The sequence below is a fragment of the Calidris pugnax genome, unplaced genomic scaffold, assembly GCF_001431845.1.
Source record: "Calidris pugnax isolate Ruff unplaced genomic scaffold, ASM143184v1 scaffold270, whole genome shotgun sequence".
NCBI lineage: Eukaryota > Metazoa > Chordata > Aves > Charadriiformes > Scolopacidae > Calidris > Calidris pugnax.
In genome coordinates this window covers 274605-290549 of record NW_015091277.1, presented here as the reverse complement: position 1 = coordinate 290549, position 15945 = coordinate 274605, and the positions used below count along the sequence as shown (strand labels likewise).

Sequence of the window (15945 nt, the reverse complement as noted above, 5' to 3'; positions counted from 1 at the left end):
GACCTTTAAAGGCCATCTAGTCCAATCTCCAGGCCCTAAGGAGTGGTATCTTCAACTAGATCAGGTTGCTCAAAGCCCTGTCCAAACTGACATGGAATGTTTCCAGGGATGGGACATATTACCATCACTCCGGAAACTGACATGGAATGTTTCCAGGGATGGGACATATTACCACCACTCTGGACAATCTGGGCCAGGGTTTTACTACCCTCATTGTAAAACATTTCTTCCTTATACCTAGACCAAATCTCCCCTCTTTCAGTCTAAAACCGCTTCTCCTCATCTTATGGCTCCCCTCCACCCATCTCTCCTGGAGGCCCTTTGAGGGACTGGAAGGGGCTCCAAGGTCTCCCCGGAGCCTTCTCTTCTCCAGGCTGAACCCCCCCAACTCTCTCAGCCTGTCCTCCCAGCAGAGGGGCTCCAGCCCTCCCAGCATCTCGGGGCCTCCTCTGGCCCCGCTCCAACAGGTCCATGTCTCTCCTGTGCTGAGGCCCCAGAGCTGGAGGCAGCACTGGGTGGGGGGTGTCTCCCCAGAGCAGAGGGGCACAATCACTGGGTGGGGGGTGTCTCCCCAGAGCGGAGCAGAGAGGCATAATCCCCCACCCCCAGCCCTGCTGGCCACGCTGCTGGGGATGCAGCCCAGGATGCAAGAGGGTTTTCTGGACTGTCAGCTGGCTCATGTTGAGCTTCTCATCCACCAACATCCCCAAGTCCTTCTGCTCAGGGTTGCTCTCCATCCCTAGCCTGTGCCAATATCAGGGGTTGCCCTGACCCACCTGAAGGAACCTCATGATGTTCACACTGGCATATTGTCCAGGTCCCTCTGGATGGCATCCCATCCCTCAAGCATGTCAACCGCACCACTAAGCTCAGTGTCATCAAGAAGAGATGCAACACAACTGTATCAATCTCAAGAAGGACAGATCTTGGAGGACCTTGCGCCAGGAAAGGTTCAGATTTAAGAACCTCATGATGTTCACACTGGCCCACTGTCCAGGTCCCTCTGGATGGCATCCCATCCCTCAAGCATGTCAGCTGCACCACTAAGCTCAGTGTCATCAACAAGAGATGCAACACAACTGTATTGATCTCAAGAAGGACAGATCTTGGAGCACCTTGTGCCAGGAGAGGTTCAGATTGGTTATAAGGAAAAAATGTTTACACTGAAAGGGTTATTAAGGATCAGAATGGGCTGCCCGGGGAAGTGGTTGAGGCACCATCCCTGGAGGTATTCAAAAGATGGGTTGACATAGAGCTTAGTGACATGGTTTAGTGATGGGTTTTGTTTTGTTTTTTCACCAGAGTTAGTTTGATGGTTGGACTAGATGATCTTAAAGGTCCCTTCCAACCTAGACAATTCTATGATTCTATGGTCTCCAGACCTCCCTCTGGTCAGACCTTTAGCTCCCTCATAAAGCATGAAAAAAGAAGAAGAACAAGACATCATCATGATGCAAACAATCCCAGAACACATGACAACACCACAGACTGGCAGGGGAATACTGACAGTTTATTTCACAGAGCATTGCAGAGTTTATTTTGGTCTAGGTCTATTTTCATCAAAAAAGTATCATCCTCTTAAAAAAAAAAAAGGTAGCAAATATTCAGGACGATAACGGTAACAGTCAGTGCATTACGCATAAAATTTGGGTCTCATCATAAAAAAAAAAAAAGAAAAAAGTGAATTGTGAAAACAACTCTTTGTTGGATTGCTTTTAACGCTTCCAAGCTTTTAAGCACTTGACCTTTCAATAAAGTCATCTCCAAGGGTTAAAACAGAACATGCAGGTGATTATCAACGGATGCTGAGATTTAACAACATCTCTCACTTGGCAATGACAATCCACCGGGAATGTTTCAATACAGCACCACAGTAAAGGGAGAAGCAACTTTGTTCTCAAAAGCCTTCAAATTCACCAAAATCTTGCAATTCTGCAGGAAAAAACACACCATGTTTCACAGACTTGGGAGAGTGTACCATACAGGAGGACACTACTTGGGGAAGGTAAGAGGGAGGATGGACCAGGGTCTTATTCCACTTACATTCATAAAAACCCAGCGTTGATGCAAATAAATTAAAGTCCTGTGTTCATAAAAAAAATATCATCCTCTTAAAAAAAAAAAAAAAGGTAGCAAATATTCAGGACGATAACAGTAACAGTCAGTGCATTACGCATAAAATTTGGGTCTCATCATAAAAAAAAAAAAGAAAGAAAAAAGTGAATTGTGAAAACAACTCTTTGTTGGATTGCTTTTAACGCTTCCAAGCTTTTAAGCACTTGACCTTTCAATAAAGTCATCTCCAAGGGTTAAAACAGAACATGCAGGTGATTATCAACGGATGCTGAGATTTAACAACATCTCTCACTTGGCAATGACAATCCACCGGGAATGTTTCAATACAGCACCACAGTAAAGGGAGAAGCAACTTTGTTCTCAAAAGCCTTCAAATTCACCAAAATCTTGCAATTCTGCAGGAAAAAACACACCATGTTTCACAGACTTGGGAGAGTGTACCATACAGGAGGACACTACTTGGGGAAGGTAAGAGGGAGGATGGACCAGGGTCTTATTCCACTTACATTCATAAAAACCCAGCGTTGATGCAAATAAATTAAAGTCCTGTGTTGCACTGCATCGGAGGTGCTTATTAAAGCATCACAATTCACATTTTCATTATTAATAGGGGTATTTTTCTCTTACATTGATAAGTTGGCCACTTTTGCCCCCAATTCTTACACACTAAGCCCAAGACTTCAGGGTTTCAAAACTCTACTGGAGTACAGCTAAAAAAATAAAATAATAAAATCGAGCAATTTAGTGCTGCCGAAACAAGAACAAACTGCTTGAGGCAGTTTTGATCGTGGCTTGTTTCTGGCCTTTCCAAGCCTGCTTTGTGCGTTGAATGCGATGCACGTCAGCATCCCCCCAGGCCACCTTCTCCTCTGCAAGGTGACTTCTCCCTCCAGTCTCTCCCAGACTTCTCTGCAGCCCAGCTTGGCCAGCACCCAAAAAACTAAACCTCAGCTCCCGTTCCCTCCACAGGAAACATCTTTGATGGACCCATCGCTTTCAAGGCAGCGCACAACCGAGCTTCAAAGGAAGCTCACGCTCAATGGGAATTCTCTCGTTGAGCGTTGTGTGGACCAAGATCCAGCAAGGAAGGGAGAAACCCAACAGCAGAAGGCCACAGGGACTGAGCCAAGACCCATTCACAGCTCCGGCAGCCTTCCGCCTAGTTTCGGCTGCCTTGGGAACCAGCTCCGTGCAAACAGCAGAGTGACCCAAAACCAAGCTTCTCTCCACAAGGTCTTGAAGGTCAAGAGCAGAGAGCTAAGACCGCCCTTGGGCTGGCTGTGATCCACCACAGGGAGGGAATAAAAGACAACTGTCATCTACTTGGTTTCTGAGTTTTGTTTTATTTGGGTGCTTGATTTTTTTTTTTTTTTTTCTCTTTTAACTCCTGGTCTAGGGTTTTGGTTTAAAGCCTTTTGCATTGGAAACACGCAGATGAGAGCTCTTGCCTTCATGAGCCTGTCAGCATCTGCTGCAAGACCGTCACTCCTTTGGAGGACGTGAACATGCAGCTTCTAAAGATCCCACTTATAAAGCAAGGAGGAAAGGTCTCCTTGCAGGAATAAATTACACTCCGGGGCTGCTCCACCTTCCAAACTATTTACAACTCCTTCACCCACAGGCATCTCCTTGGCCCCAGAGAGGTGGAAGCTCACCCTGCACCACCACCTCCTCTTCCAACGCGGGTGCAAGGACAGGGCAGCGAGGAGCGACTCCGAACGCCACTGGAAGTGGCAGGCACTTTAGCCAGATCTGAGCGGTGATGGTGTCCATGGCGTTGCTTTTTGCAAGCCACCCGGGCTCCTGACAGAGCCCAACTCAGGGAGAAGAGATAGAAAGAAAGAAAAAATGGGGGGGAGGGAGGGACGGAACAAAAAAATGAAAGCATTGCTGCCAGCAGAGGCCAGTCTACAGCCAACGCTCAGGATTTGCCCTCAAGACTGTGGCAGAACATTTCCAGAAGGCCATTCCCCTGCCAGCAGCCAGGCTTTGGGAAGGAGGACAGGACATGGAGAAGGTGCCCAAGTGACTGAGCCAGTGCAACCACTTCCCTGGCTCTGAACTTCAGCGGGGAAGAGCAGTGCTATCTCCTCTCCTAAGGAAAGCTTCTCTCCTCCAAACAAGCCCCCCCTGTTGCTCTAGAGCTAAAACTTCATTGCCCAGGAAAGGGGGAAAAGAGGGGGGAACCAAAAAAAAAAAATCCCCAAAAAACCCCAACATAACAAAAACGTCACTTCACGAGAACATCACAACATTCAGCTACACAGTCACCGCACCAAGGGAAGGGGGGGAGCAGGGCAAGGGGGGGAAAAGGGAGACACGTCCAGTGTGTTTTTCCCAAACCCCCCCCCAACAGGGACTCAGGCTTCACGTCAAGATTCAAATAACTTCAGCCATAAGGTCGAGGATTTAATGAACACAGTATTTCCACTCATGCCCTGGAAAAAAACCATGACACTCAAAAAAAAAAAATCCAAAAGAGACAAAAAAATAATAATTCAGATTTTCTACATATTTACAAAAATAAGCCCCTCCAACCTCACAACCAGGGAGGTGGAGCAGCCGGCGATGGGGAATGGGAAGGGGTCTCTGCCCGACCAGCAGTTCCTCACAGGTTCCCATCCCGCAGCGAGCAGGAGAGCACGGCTCTCGCTGCTGGAGAGAAGGTGGGGGACACCCCACGCCAGGGTCGGACCCGAGCCCCTCAGTTCATCCTCAGCTTGGTGTCCCGATGACCCGTGGGGGTGACCATCTCGTTGGCATAGCCGTTCTCGGAGCAGAGAGACAGCTCGTCCGTGGTCTCCACGCCGTTGTTGATCTCTGGGGAGGGTAGAGAAGAGAGGAGGTGGGGAGAGACATCGTCACAGGGGTGCAAGTCCCAGGAGCCACCCACCCACCACAGATGGGGAAACTGAGGCACTAAGTAGCCCTGCTATTCCAGCACGCGGGATCCAGCTGATCCTACAGGGATTTCATAGAATCATTCAGGTTGGAAGAGACCCTTGGGATCATCGAGTCCAACCATCTACCCTACTCTACAAAGTCCTCCCCTACACCATATCCCTCAGTACCCCATCTAAACGTCCCTTAAACACATCCAGGGATGGTGACTCAACCACCTCCCTGGGCAGCCTATTCCAATTTCACCCCGGTGTTAGTAACACTGCACCCATTTAAAACCAGTTCTGACCAGGATCTGCCTCCAAATAGAAGCTCACCTCTAAATTTCAGACCTTCACAATTCTGCCACCATCAGAAGCAAAGCTGTACATACACCCCCCCTTACATATGGATGCCATGTCACAGGCTGAATTAGTCACCCAGGAAAAGGGTCCAAAATGCCTGAACTTATCTACCCAAATGGCCATTCTGGAAAAGGGTAGAGTCCTATGGTCACTGGTTTCACTGGAGAAGATGTGCAACCACCAATGCATTAATTGCAAACACCCACCCTAAGCAAGATCATGCATTTCAGCTGCACAAAACTTTAACATGTATCCCCTACCTCTAAGTATATGCTATATCTAGGACATTTTACATCTAGGACAATGTTGGGGGGTTGCTTAATTCTGCTGTGACCAACGGCTTTGCCTCTCTAGATTCCCTGGATTTACACCTGATTTTCACCACCTCTGGAGGGCAGAATCAGGCCCGCATGTCACACAATAAGCTCTTTGAAGCAAGAGTTGTCCGTTTTGCTGTGTATTTGCCCAGTACAATAAACCCTGACCCCTGCTGGAGATCCCTAGCCCCAAAATACAAAAAAAAATAAAGCCCGTAACAAAGCTCAAGGGGAGATTATATTCACATTCCTTCAAATGTGGGTTTTCCAGCTTCGTGGACCAACTTTAATCTTTTAAAGCTAAACGTTTCCCTCTTTGTACACATTTCTGAGATCTTTCTTAGAGGCGCGGTGAGATGTTCCAACACATAAAAATGCTGAGAGGGAACACAAGGATTTCAGGAACACCTCGGTCCACAGGGCTGTTGAATTCTAGGTCTACCCCAAAACGCATCACCACTATTTGTGGTGACCTATAACGTTATTTTAATGGGCTTTATAGCTTTTGACACATTGTTGACACCTCAGAGCAGAGGTGACGTGGGACACTATGAGAGCTGCATGGCACAACATGGGAAGTTGGACACAGCATTTCTCAGCAAACCAGTGCTCAGAAGAGCACCATTTTGGGATGGATGAGCCACGACTATATCCCACAGGTGGTTCAGTGCAGCAGGGTCAGTCCAGCCACCCTGTCCCACCAGCAGATGATGACACCCATATCAAGACCACCACCAGCAGAGAGCAGGGGGATGGCCGAGGGGTGGAGCAAAGGGCTCTGACCGACTAGCCCCCACCCATACCCGAGAAGATCAGCTTCTCCTTCATGATCTTGACATCCCGGCTAGACCGGCGGACAGCAGCACTGAGCATGATCTGCTCCGGGTTGTAGGTCCTGATGCTTCCTAGGCGCCACCTGCAAGACAAGAGGGTGATATCAGGAGCTGGTCTCCCCCAACCACGGGAGCATCCTCAAGGCAAGCGGCCACCAACAATGTGGAGACCAGCAAGTCCCAGAGACCCTCACGCCTTTGCTCCCTCGCACCTACGCAACCCCGCATGGTAGGAGGATGTTCAGAGATGAGCATGTTATCTCAGAGGGGTACAGACATTCAAGCAGGTCATCTTTAACCACCTTGAGCATCCTAATTCTGCTAATTTCACCAAGGACTGCAGATACCTCTCTCCATCATATCAGCTACCCCACTGCCCTAAGGAGTTAGGGCTATTTTGACTCTTAGGGTTGGAAAGAGGGAACAAAACAAGAGACCACCCTCACGGGAAAAGAGCTCTCAAAGACAAATTAAAGTCTCAAACCTAAGATGCAGCAAAGACACTGCCCCCACACAGGTAGCTGTGACATACAGTTCCCCTGAACGTGATTTCTCCCAGAGCACTTCCCTCCCCAAATGCCAGCCCTTTGCTTACATGCTTCTACCCAAAACCTACGCTTTTTAAGCCTTGATGAAACTTGGTGTCCACCAAAAGTTTCCATTGCATGAACAACATGAGAGTGCTGGGAACTTGGCTCAACTTAAAATTAGCCAGACTTCTATTGTCATTACTGAATGCACGTAAAGAGAATTACTGATGTTAGTAACAAGCAACAGCAGCATGTTCGAGGGGGATTTTGCTTTTAAAGCTGTTTTTCAGCCTGAGAGCACCCCTCTAGCAGACCCTAAACTGTGAAAGTCGGGCTGCTGTTGGAAAACAGGGCTTGGTGGACTCAGACAAAGCAGCCGTACCCAATATCCCATTGCAAAGGGATGTTGTTTAGTCCAGGCTTTCATAGCCCAAGCCCCATCGATTTCTCCTACCTCCTGACCACAGAAAAAGGCTTTCAAGCAAGTTCCATTCTCCCTACGAGAGCCAGGGATGCTATAAAGCTATTTGATGAAGAATCAGCAGGGATTTAGGGTGTTTTATGGGGCTTCTGATCTTCTGGCACCATCTAGTGGCTCATCCACACAAGAGAAGGTGATTTTTTTATTTTTTTTTTTTCTTTCTTAAGATGACAAGCACCTTCTCTTAAATTTCTAACCCCCAACCAGCCCCAGGAAGATGAGGGTTTGAGGAGCCCCCACATGTCCCCAACCTGGGTTCACATCATCACCCTGACAAAGGAAGATCCACAAAAGACATTCTGTATCTTTTCCTGGAAAACCTAGCTCATATCGATTTCATGGGGTTTCCATCCCTTTCCCAAATGCCAGTGGGTGACAGCACACCATCAGGCTTTGACCGGGGTACAGATGAAGGCCGAGGCTCTGCTACAAAGAGAAGAAGGGATGGGACAGCAACACAACACAACTCACAGACCCATGGACAGAGGCAATACAGAGGAAGCACAAGGAGGCAAAGATATTAAAGTATAAAAAAATTTCAAAATAATAAAAAAAAATATCTTTCTCTCCTGTCAACATCATCTAAGCTGAGATATTTTGACCTAGAAAAAAACCAATTTTGGCCTTAATGTCACATACAGGCAGATTCCACTAAGGTTGATGTGGTTGGAAGTGCATAGGATCTCACTGGTTAAGACGCTCCATAAACTATAATCAGGATCAAAATATATTGCTACAACAAGAAGTCCTTTTTTGGCCCACATCATCAGGATTTTTAGCATGAGACTGGGTTGCGTGGCCAAAAGGCATGATGATCTCTTGCTCACAGGTCCTAGATGTCCCATGGAGAAAAAGGGCTCTTTTGAGGCATAGACAGCCCAACCTCAAAAGGGTGTGGGGACCAAGGGCTTTTCTCCTCCTCCTTCCAAGAGGAATGACCACTGCTTTCTGCTCCCCATCTCACGTGGTGGCTGTGGCCAGATCCAGGGTGGTTAATTATGCTCAAGGAGCTGATGACTCCTCTCTCACGGGTGCATTGCTCTGACTGAACAAGTTAGGAGAGGGTGGCCCCATTTTTTTGGTGTACTTTGAAATACCCTCTTAGAAGAGCCACCAGTCCATTTAATCACAATGCAACTCCAACACGATACGGAATGTACTTTGAAATACCCTCTTAGAAGAGCCACAGTGCAACTCCAACACCATACAGAATACTTTAAACTGAAAGAGGGGAGATTTAGACTAGACATTAGGAAAAAATTCTTTGCTGTGAGGGTGGTGAGAGCCTGGCCCAGGTTGCCCAGAGAAGCTGTGGCTGCCCCATCCCTGGAGGGGTTCAAGGCCAGGCTGGATGGGGCTTTGAGCAACCTGGTCTGGTGGGAGGTGTCCCTGCCCATAACAGGGGGTTTGGAACTAGATGATCTTTAAGGTCCCTTCCAACCCAAACCGTTTTATGACTCTACAACACTCTCTGCTGTGCTCCTTAGCCTTTGGGTCTCTCCCTTCCAACCCAAACCATTTTATGACTCTACGACACTCTCTGCTGTTCTCGGTAGCCTTTGGGTCTCCAGAAAGCTTGTTTAATAGAAAAGAGCTCCTCTCCTACCCCCTTGGACTCTGTTGTGATCAGCCAACGTTTAGGACAGCAGCACGCAAAAAGGCCAGACAGACAGCAGGTAGGTCTTGCTCTGGGAGGTTGGCATCAAAGCGGACCAGACGGACACAGGGTGGGAACAGACTAAAAAATACTGGGACAACAACACAGAGACAGCAGACACCGTGTTAGGGCCACAACGGGACCCTTGGTTTGAAGGGGAGATGCCAAATGGCAGGGAAAGGGGATGGGAGAGGGGCAGGTCAGGGGAAAAAAGAGGGTTGATAAGATGGAGTGAGCAAACAGCCAAGCCAGCCACAACCAGAGTCCCCATCCTGCGACTACTCTTGCCTAAAGCCTGCCCAGCTCCTCCATGTCTGTCTTCTCCTTATCTGCAAGCAAAGGGGAGGAAAGAAGGGGACAACACCCAACCTCCCTGCACCCATAGAAGGGCTCAGCCCAGCCCCATAGCCAGATCCTCTTTTGGGGAGACACCGCAAGGATGTAATACCGCAAGTCCAAGGTACCTCGTGGAGCAGGCAATGGTTGAAGGTGGCCAACCCCAACCCCTGAGATGGTGGGGTGGGCAGAGGGAGAGGAGCAGGTAAGCACAGGTATAGGGAAGTAGCCAAGTCCTCAGAAATACAACCCCATGGCACAGAGCGGAAGGGATGGAGAGGTAACACGTGGAGAGTTTGGTCGGAGTACGGAGGCGGTGAAGGCTTTACTGCAGAAAAGTGACAGCGCTCCCCTCCAAGGGGATGAGAACAACTGGTGGAGAAAACAGCACCAGTACAAGGAGGAATCTGGGTTTCCAACCGATGGCACTTTCAAACACAGCATCTCAGGCTCATTCTCTTCTTGGGTGCTATTTATTTTCACACCCCATTTCCAGTTTCACAGTGGTGTAACTGGGAAGAGACTCCTGAAAGACGCCAGGATCTGAGTGCAGCAGCTGATGAGCCAAATTTTCCAGCTATTAGCCTTATTAATTCATTCCCAGGGCTAGAAAAGCGCCACTTTATGTAATTGAGCAGGTTATATTATTTTCTTTAGAACTGGCCAATTTAGAAGAGGTCTATCTCAAAAATGTTTGGTAAATGCACTAAAGGAATGCATGGGATTATTTCCATGGAGAAAGCATTACATCCACTGGGAATTTCCCAATTACAACACACTGCAGGACCTCAGGATAGGGTTGTTTTAAAAGGCAGTGACTTGGATCATTGTAACGGAAGGTCAGATTGCCTTCAAAACATCCACCGGCTTCAGCACCAGGCTCCCCTGGTGCTCATGGCTATGGACTATGCAATGTTCCGACCCTCATGGTCCCCCCTCCCATGAAGCCAGATGTTTGAAAGCATCATGAAAAACTGCGTCCTGCCCTGTCCATCTGCAGTGAAGCCACAGGCAGAGAGGGAGAAAGAGAGAGAGAGAGAAAGGAAGGTTGAATGAAAAAAAGAGGAAGAGGAGGAAAGCACCAGAATTACCTGATCATGTGATAGCTGTGAGATGCCAGAATGCAGCAGAGAGAGAAAGAGGAGGAACATGCACAACAGTCAGAGCAGTAAGAAAATAAACAAGGCAAAGAGGCAAAATAATAATAATAAAAAAAAGATTGGTTAGAAGTCATCCATCACAGTTGGTATTTCCCCTCTGGAGAGGCGGCCACGATCCTGTCACCGGGGCTGAAGCAGAACAGCAGGAGCAATCCCTACCCACAGCTACGGAGGAGAGACAAGCCATGCGTAGGAGAGAGGACGAGCACATCGAAGCGGTGGCTCTGTTCCCACCCGCCCCCTCATCCTTGCACGAAGGAAGCAGCTCTGTTTTGCCCCAAAAAGGACTTAGGGGAAAAAAAAATAATAAAAATAACCAAACCACAAAACAAAAAACAACCAACCACGACACTGAAGGCCAAATGCCAAGCCCCATTTCCCAGAACTGAATCACATCAGCAGGTAGTAGTAGGGCAATTCCGCTGTGATTTGGTTTTGATAGATCCTCAACGCTGCTACCAATCCTTTCATGTGGTGGAGAAACTGGAAGGGCAGGGAAATGGGTCTCTCCTGCACAAAGCTCTTGGAAGAGCGAGCCCTTTGCTGCAGAAAGTCCAACTTCTGGTGCTAGATTTCTCATTCTTCCTTCTACTGACTCAGGGTTGAGTTGTCCCAAGGGAGAAATCCAAAAGAAGACATTTGACCCTGCTATGATAGACTCCACGTGGCCAGAGGTCTCTGAGCAAGCCTTTCTGCACCAGAGGTTGGGCAGGGAGCTCAGTGCTCCAGGTTGATGGACACTAGGGAAAACTGGTGGCACTTTCCAGCTCGTCTAACCTATATCACACACGGTGGGTGGAAGAGAAATCCTTCAATAATGCTTTCCTTCCTTGCCCTACTCCATCAAACCTCTTCCAAACTGGAAGAGATTCAATCTGTGCAGAGAGGAAGAGTCCAGCTACTGCAAAGTCCATGGAGGACTTCTTCCTCTCTCCAAGCATGCACCATCTCATTCTGCTCTGGGACCCACTCAGCAGTTTGAATCAGTTTAACTTCTTCAGCTGGGGTCTCCTGGGTCTGATTCAGGGAAGCCTTCTAAAACTGACTTTGGGACATGATGCAAAAAGACTGCAAATATCTCATCAACTTGGCCTTCAAATTCTGCTCTTCAGAGAGGTCAGTCCCTGCCTCCAGATTCCTCCATGTATTTCTGTATCTGACAGAGAAATACAGGGCCTAAAGAGCAGGGACATCTCTTATTAAACCAACTGGCAACTTTGAGGGAGTGGAGGTAGCTTCCAGACAGCACCACCACAATGCCCTTCTGGAGGAAGGGTTTAATCGGCCACAATTCACATCATAAGACTTCTTAGAAAAATGTTAATCTCATCTCGGTCAGCGGTTTCATTAACTGTTGGGAAATCTAATCTGAGAGGAGAGTTTTGAACTTGCTGCTCCATGCTGGAACTGGGGACCTGCTGGGCACAGGGCTACCAGCCTGGGACTGTGAGATTCATGAATTTAGACATAATCATGAACAGACCCAACATGTGGCCTGAAGGCAAATCCATCGCAGCTGCTGGCAGGAGCCACAGCCTGCTGTGACATGGCAAAAATACCCAGGGGGAAAGAAGGAGATGGCTGGAAGGAGATGATCTGGGACAACACAATAGCAAAATCACTGGCTCGTGAGGTTAAAGTGAATGAAGTTGCTGCTCCTAACACAAAGGCATTGCAGTTATCAAGGAAGGAAGGAAAGTGTAAATCTCTTGACGTCTCTAGGATGGTCATTTGTGCATGAGATTGATGAATTTAGACATAATCATGAACAGACCCAACATGTGGCCTGAAGGCAAATCCATCGCAGCTGCTGGCAGGAGCCACAGCCTGCTGTGACATGGCAAAAATACCCAGGGGGAAAGAAAGAGATGGCTGGAAGGAGATGATCTGGGACAACACAATAGCAAAATCACTGGCTCGTGAGGTTAAAGTGAATGAAGTTGCTGCTCCTAACACAAAGGCATTGCAGTTATCAAGGAAGGAAGGGAAGTGTAAATCCCTTGATTTCTCTAGGACGGTCGTTTGTGCATGAGATTATAGAGCCAAGGGAAGAAGGGATGCAATTTCGGAAGGACAGCTTTTCCCAGGAGAAGGGTGCTGCTCCTCGCTGGAGGGAACGCATCTCTCTCTGAGCTCACGCTTTCTCCCCAGAGAGGGTGATTACCCTGTCACCACTGACAGCTAAAATGCCTCCCAGGAGAAAAGGCACATCACCGGGAGGACACCGTGGCTTACTCACGTATAATCAAGAGGAGGGTGGCTTGGCTAACTCTGCCATTAGGAAACTGATTTACCTCCTCCTGATTTATGAAATGTCTTAAGTTACTCTGCTCCGAGGTTTATGAACCACATCTGTTTTCAGGCTAACAGGGAGGTTTCTGCCATGATCTGATCAAATCCTTGATCTCCCTTTTCTTTGGAAAACAGAGAGCCTTTCTCTATGCATCAAACTGAGCAACTTATTTGATTTGCTAAGTCATAATATGTGGGAAACAGAGAGCCTTTCTCTATGCATCAAACTAAGCAACTTATTTGATTTGTTAAATTATAATACGTGGACAAGTGCAAGGTCCTGCACCTGGGTTGGGACTATCCCAAACCCAATCCAGGCTGGGCAGAGAAGGAATCAAAGCAGCCCTGAGGACCCAATCCAGGCTGGGCAGAGAAGGAATCAGAGCAGCCCTGAGAAGGACTTGGGGCAGTTAGTGGATGAGAAGCTCAACATGAGCCAGCCATGTGCGCTGGCAGCCCAGAAAGACCCCACATCCTGGGCTGCATCCCCAGCAGCGTGGCCAGCAGGGCCAGGGGGGATTCTGCCCCTCTGCTCCGCTCTGGGGAGACACCCCCCACCCAGTGCTGCCTCCAGCTCTGGGGCCACCAACATCAGAAGGACATGGAGCTGTTGGAGCAGGGCCAGAGGAGGCCCCGGAGATGCTGGGAGGGCTGGAGCCCCTCTGCTGGGAGGACAGGCTGAGAGAGTTGGGGGGGTTCAGCTTGGAGAAGAGAAGGCTCTGGGGAGACCTTGGAGCCCCTTCCAGTCCCTCAAGGGGCTCCAGGAGAGCTGGGGAGGGACTCTTGATGGTGGAGGGGAGCCATAGGATGAGGAGGAGCAGTTTTAAACTGAAAGAGGGGAGATGGAGATGAGATGTGGGGAAGAACTTGTTTGGTGTGAGGGTGGTGAGAGCCTGGCCCAGGTTGGCCAGAGAAGCTGTGGCTGCCCCATCCCTGGAGGGGTTCAAGGCCAGGCTCAATGGGGCTTGGAGCAACCTGGTCTGGTGGGAGGTGTCCCTGCCCAGGGCAGAGGGTTGGAACTGGATGATCAATAAGATCTCTTCCAACTCGAACCATTCTATGATTCTGTCGATATTTCTATTTCTTCCTCCAAACAGGAACAAACTGGTTTAAGAGAACTATGACATGGGTTTTTTTGAAGACTGTAATGGTGGGATCTCAAAATATCTCCTCTTCTTCCTTTAAAGCATTTTAATCTCTTTCTCAACATCCATTTCCCTAAAGCATTTACAGTTTCTCTCCCACACGTGTTTATGAGCAAAAGAAAGCATCTATCTACTATTTTGAGATCTCTCGTTCTTCTTAAAGAGTAGTGACTTCATCCAATTCAATGTCACATCTCAGAAGTGGAATTATTGCTTGCAGTCTTTCTAGGGATTTTTAACAAATGGTTCCCCTGCTATTGCAATCCAAGCGCCTGAGGAGCACGGTGCTCCTCTGTCCCATCTCCACCCCACGCTCAGAACAACAACAAAAAAAAACCCCACGCCACAAATACACAAGAGTCGAGCTGTATCAATGCTACTTACTTCTGGAATATAAAAACTCCTACAATTACGATAAATGAAATGAGATCAGATGTGATCCAGATTAGGTGGTACTCGTCTGGAGGCTGGAAGACAAAAAGCAGAAGCAGACCTTGAACCTTCTGGTTTGTACAATCACAGCGAGACCACACACTGCTAAAGTTACCACCAGGGCAGAGAGAAAAGCACAGAGCTACAGGGGTCGCATATAAATCACAACGTTTATGACACGTCTAATGCTGGCCTGTCACCCAAAATGACGTTATCAGGAAAAACCACAAATGGGAACAATTTTAAACTCTCCCTCCTTTCATGTGCTGACAGTTTCTCAGAGCTTTGTGGGCTGAAAGCTTCCTATCTCAGTGGTATACTATATGAATATTTCTGTTTGGTTCAGAGACCTGAAGTACTAGGGGAGTTTTCAGAGACTTTAACTGGCTACACGATGGCCAAGGGGGCTACCTTTGGTCTCTGGTTATTCCTTGTCCAGCAATAGGGTAGCCAGTAGTAAAACTCGTCCTCATTTGGTATTAAAAACAGGGTAAAAAAAATAGTTTTGTAGCCTGGCAGAAACACAGAGGCCAGGTTTTCTGGTTCACCTGTGTGTCTGCTTCTCCAGCTGCTCAGCAGGTCTGGGAAGGTGTATTTCCATTGGAGAAAAATGGGAAAAATCATATGGGTTAAGTGGGGCATGCAACACAGTGTCCAAGGCTCCCAAACCCTATATGGGGAGAGTTGGGACCATGTTTAGGAAGGGACTGTGCAAGAGGAGCATCGATCCGTTACCATCTCAGACATACAAAGAGGGAAAACTCCCAAGCCCAACAGCATGTTGAACCCAACCAAACCTTCCTGGAGAAAACCACTAGCCCTATGGTTCCAGTGGTTGACAGCCACCTCTACACACCCCCAATGGCATCACCTCCTTCCAGTGGTTCACGGCACCTTCCCAGGTGTCCTGCTTACCATTAGCCAGATGGGAGAAGGCACCTTGCGAAGGACATGGGAGCTGTCGGAGGTGACCGACTGGACGCCGGCGCACCACAGGATGGAGTATAGCCAGGGCTCGTTCACAGTGTAGAGATTCACGCTCAGGTTTGCCATGGCGTAGTCCCTGCCAGGAGACAGACACAGTGAGATGCAATTCCCCCCACCAGCAAACATCAAACCCTCCTCTCCAAGAGGAGAGCTCTGGCCATCAGCCACCACTGTAATCACAGCTAGATTTATTTGGTTTTGAATTGCATGAAATAGGTGGTTTTTTAACGGTCACTTCATGAGCAATCCAAGGGTGTTGCAATCAAATGGTTTGATTGTGGTAGGGCCACAAGGATGATCAGGGGGATGGAGCACCTCTGCTACGAGGACAGGCTGAGGGAGCTGGGGTTGTTCAGCCTGGAGAAGAGGAGGCTCCGGGGAGACCTAATAGCGGCCTTCCAGTACCTGAAGGGGCCTACAGGAAGGCTGGGGAGAACCTGTTTAGAAAGGCCTG

At 48.4% G+C, this 15945-nt stretch overlaps 1 protein-coding gene across 4 annotated transcripts in view; it reads right to left on the bottom strand.

The window, feature by feature from the left end:
- Positions 1 to 3399: 3399 nt before the first annotated feature.
- The window catches only part of GDPD5 (glycerophosphodiester phosphodiesterase domain containing 5), a 240729-nt gene continuing 228183 nt past the window's right edge, over positions 3400 to 15945 (bottom strand). For 3 of the 4 annotated variants that reach the window (XM_014960612.1, XM_014960611.1, XM_014960610.1), the window contains exons 13-17: positions 15420 to 15567; positions 14457 to 14539; positions 10567 to 10581; positions 6442 to 6554; positions 3400 to 4896 (exon numbers count right to left, since the gene is read on the bottom strand). In XM_014960612.1, the coding sequence (XP_014816098.1) occupies positions 4781 to 4896; positions 6442 to 6554; positions 10567 to 10581; positions 14457 to 14539; positions 15420 to 15567 (475 nt within the window). In that variant the 3' untranslated portion in view covers positions 3400 to 4780. The remainder of the gene's footprint in view (positions 4897 to 6441; positions 6555 to 10566; positions 10582 to 14456; positions 14540 to 15419; positions 15568 to 15945) is intronic. The other variant, XM_014960613.1, reaches the window with a different exon arrangement.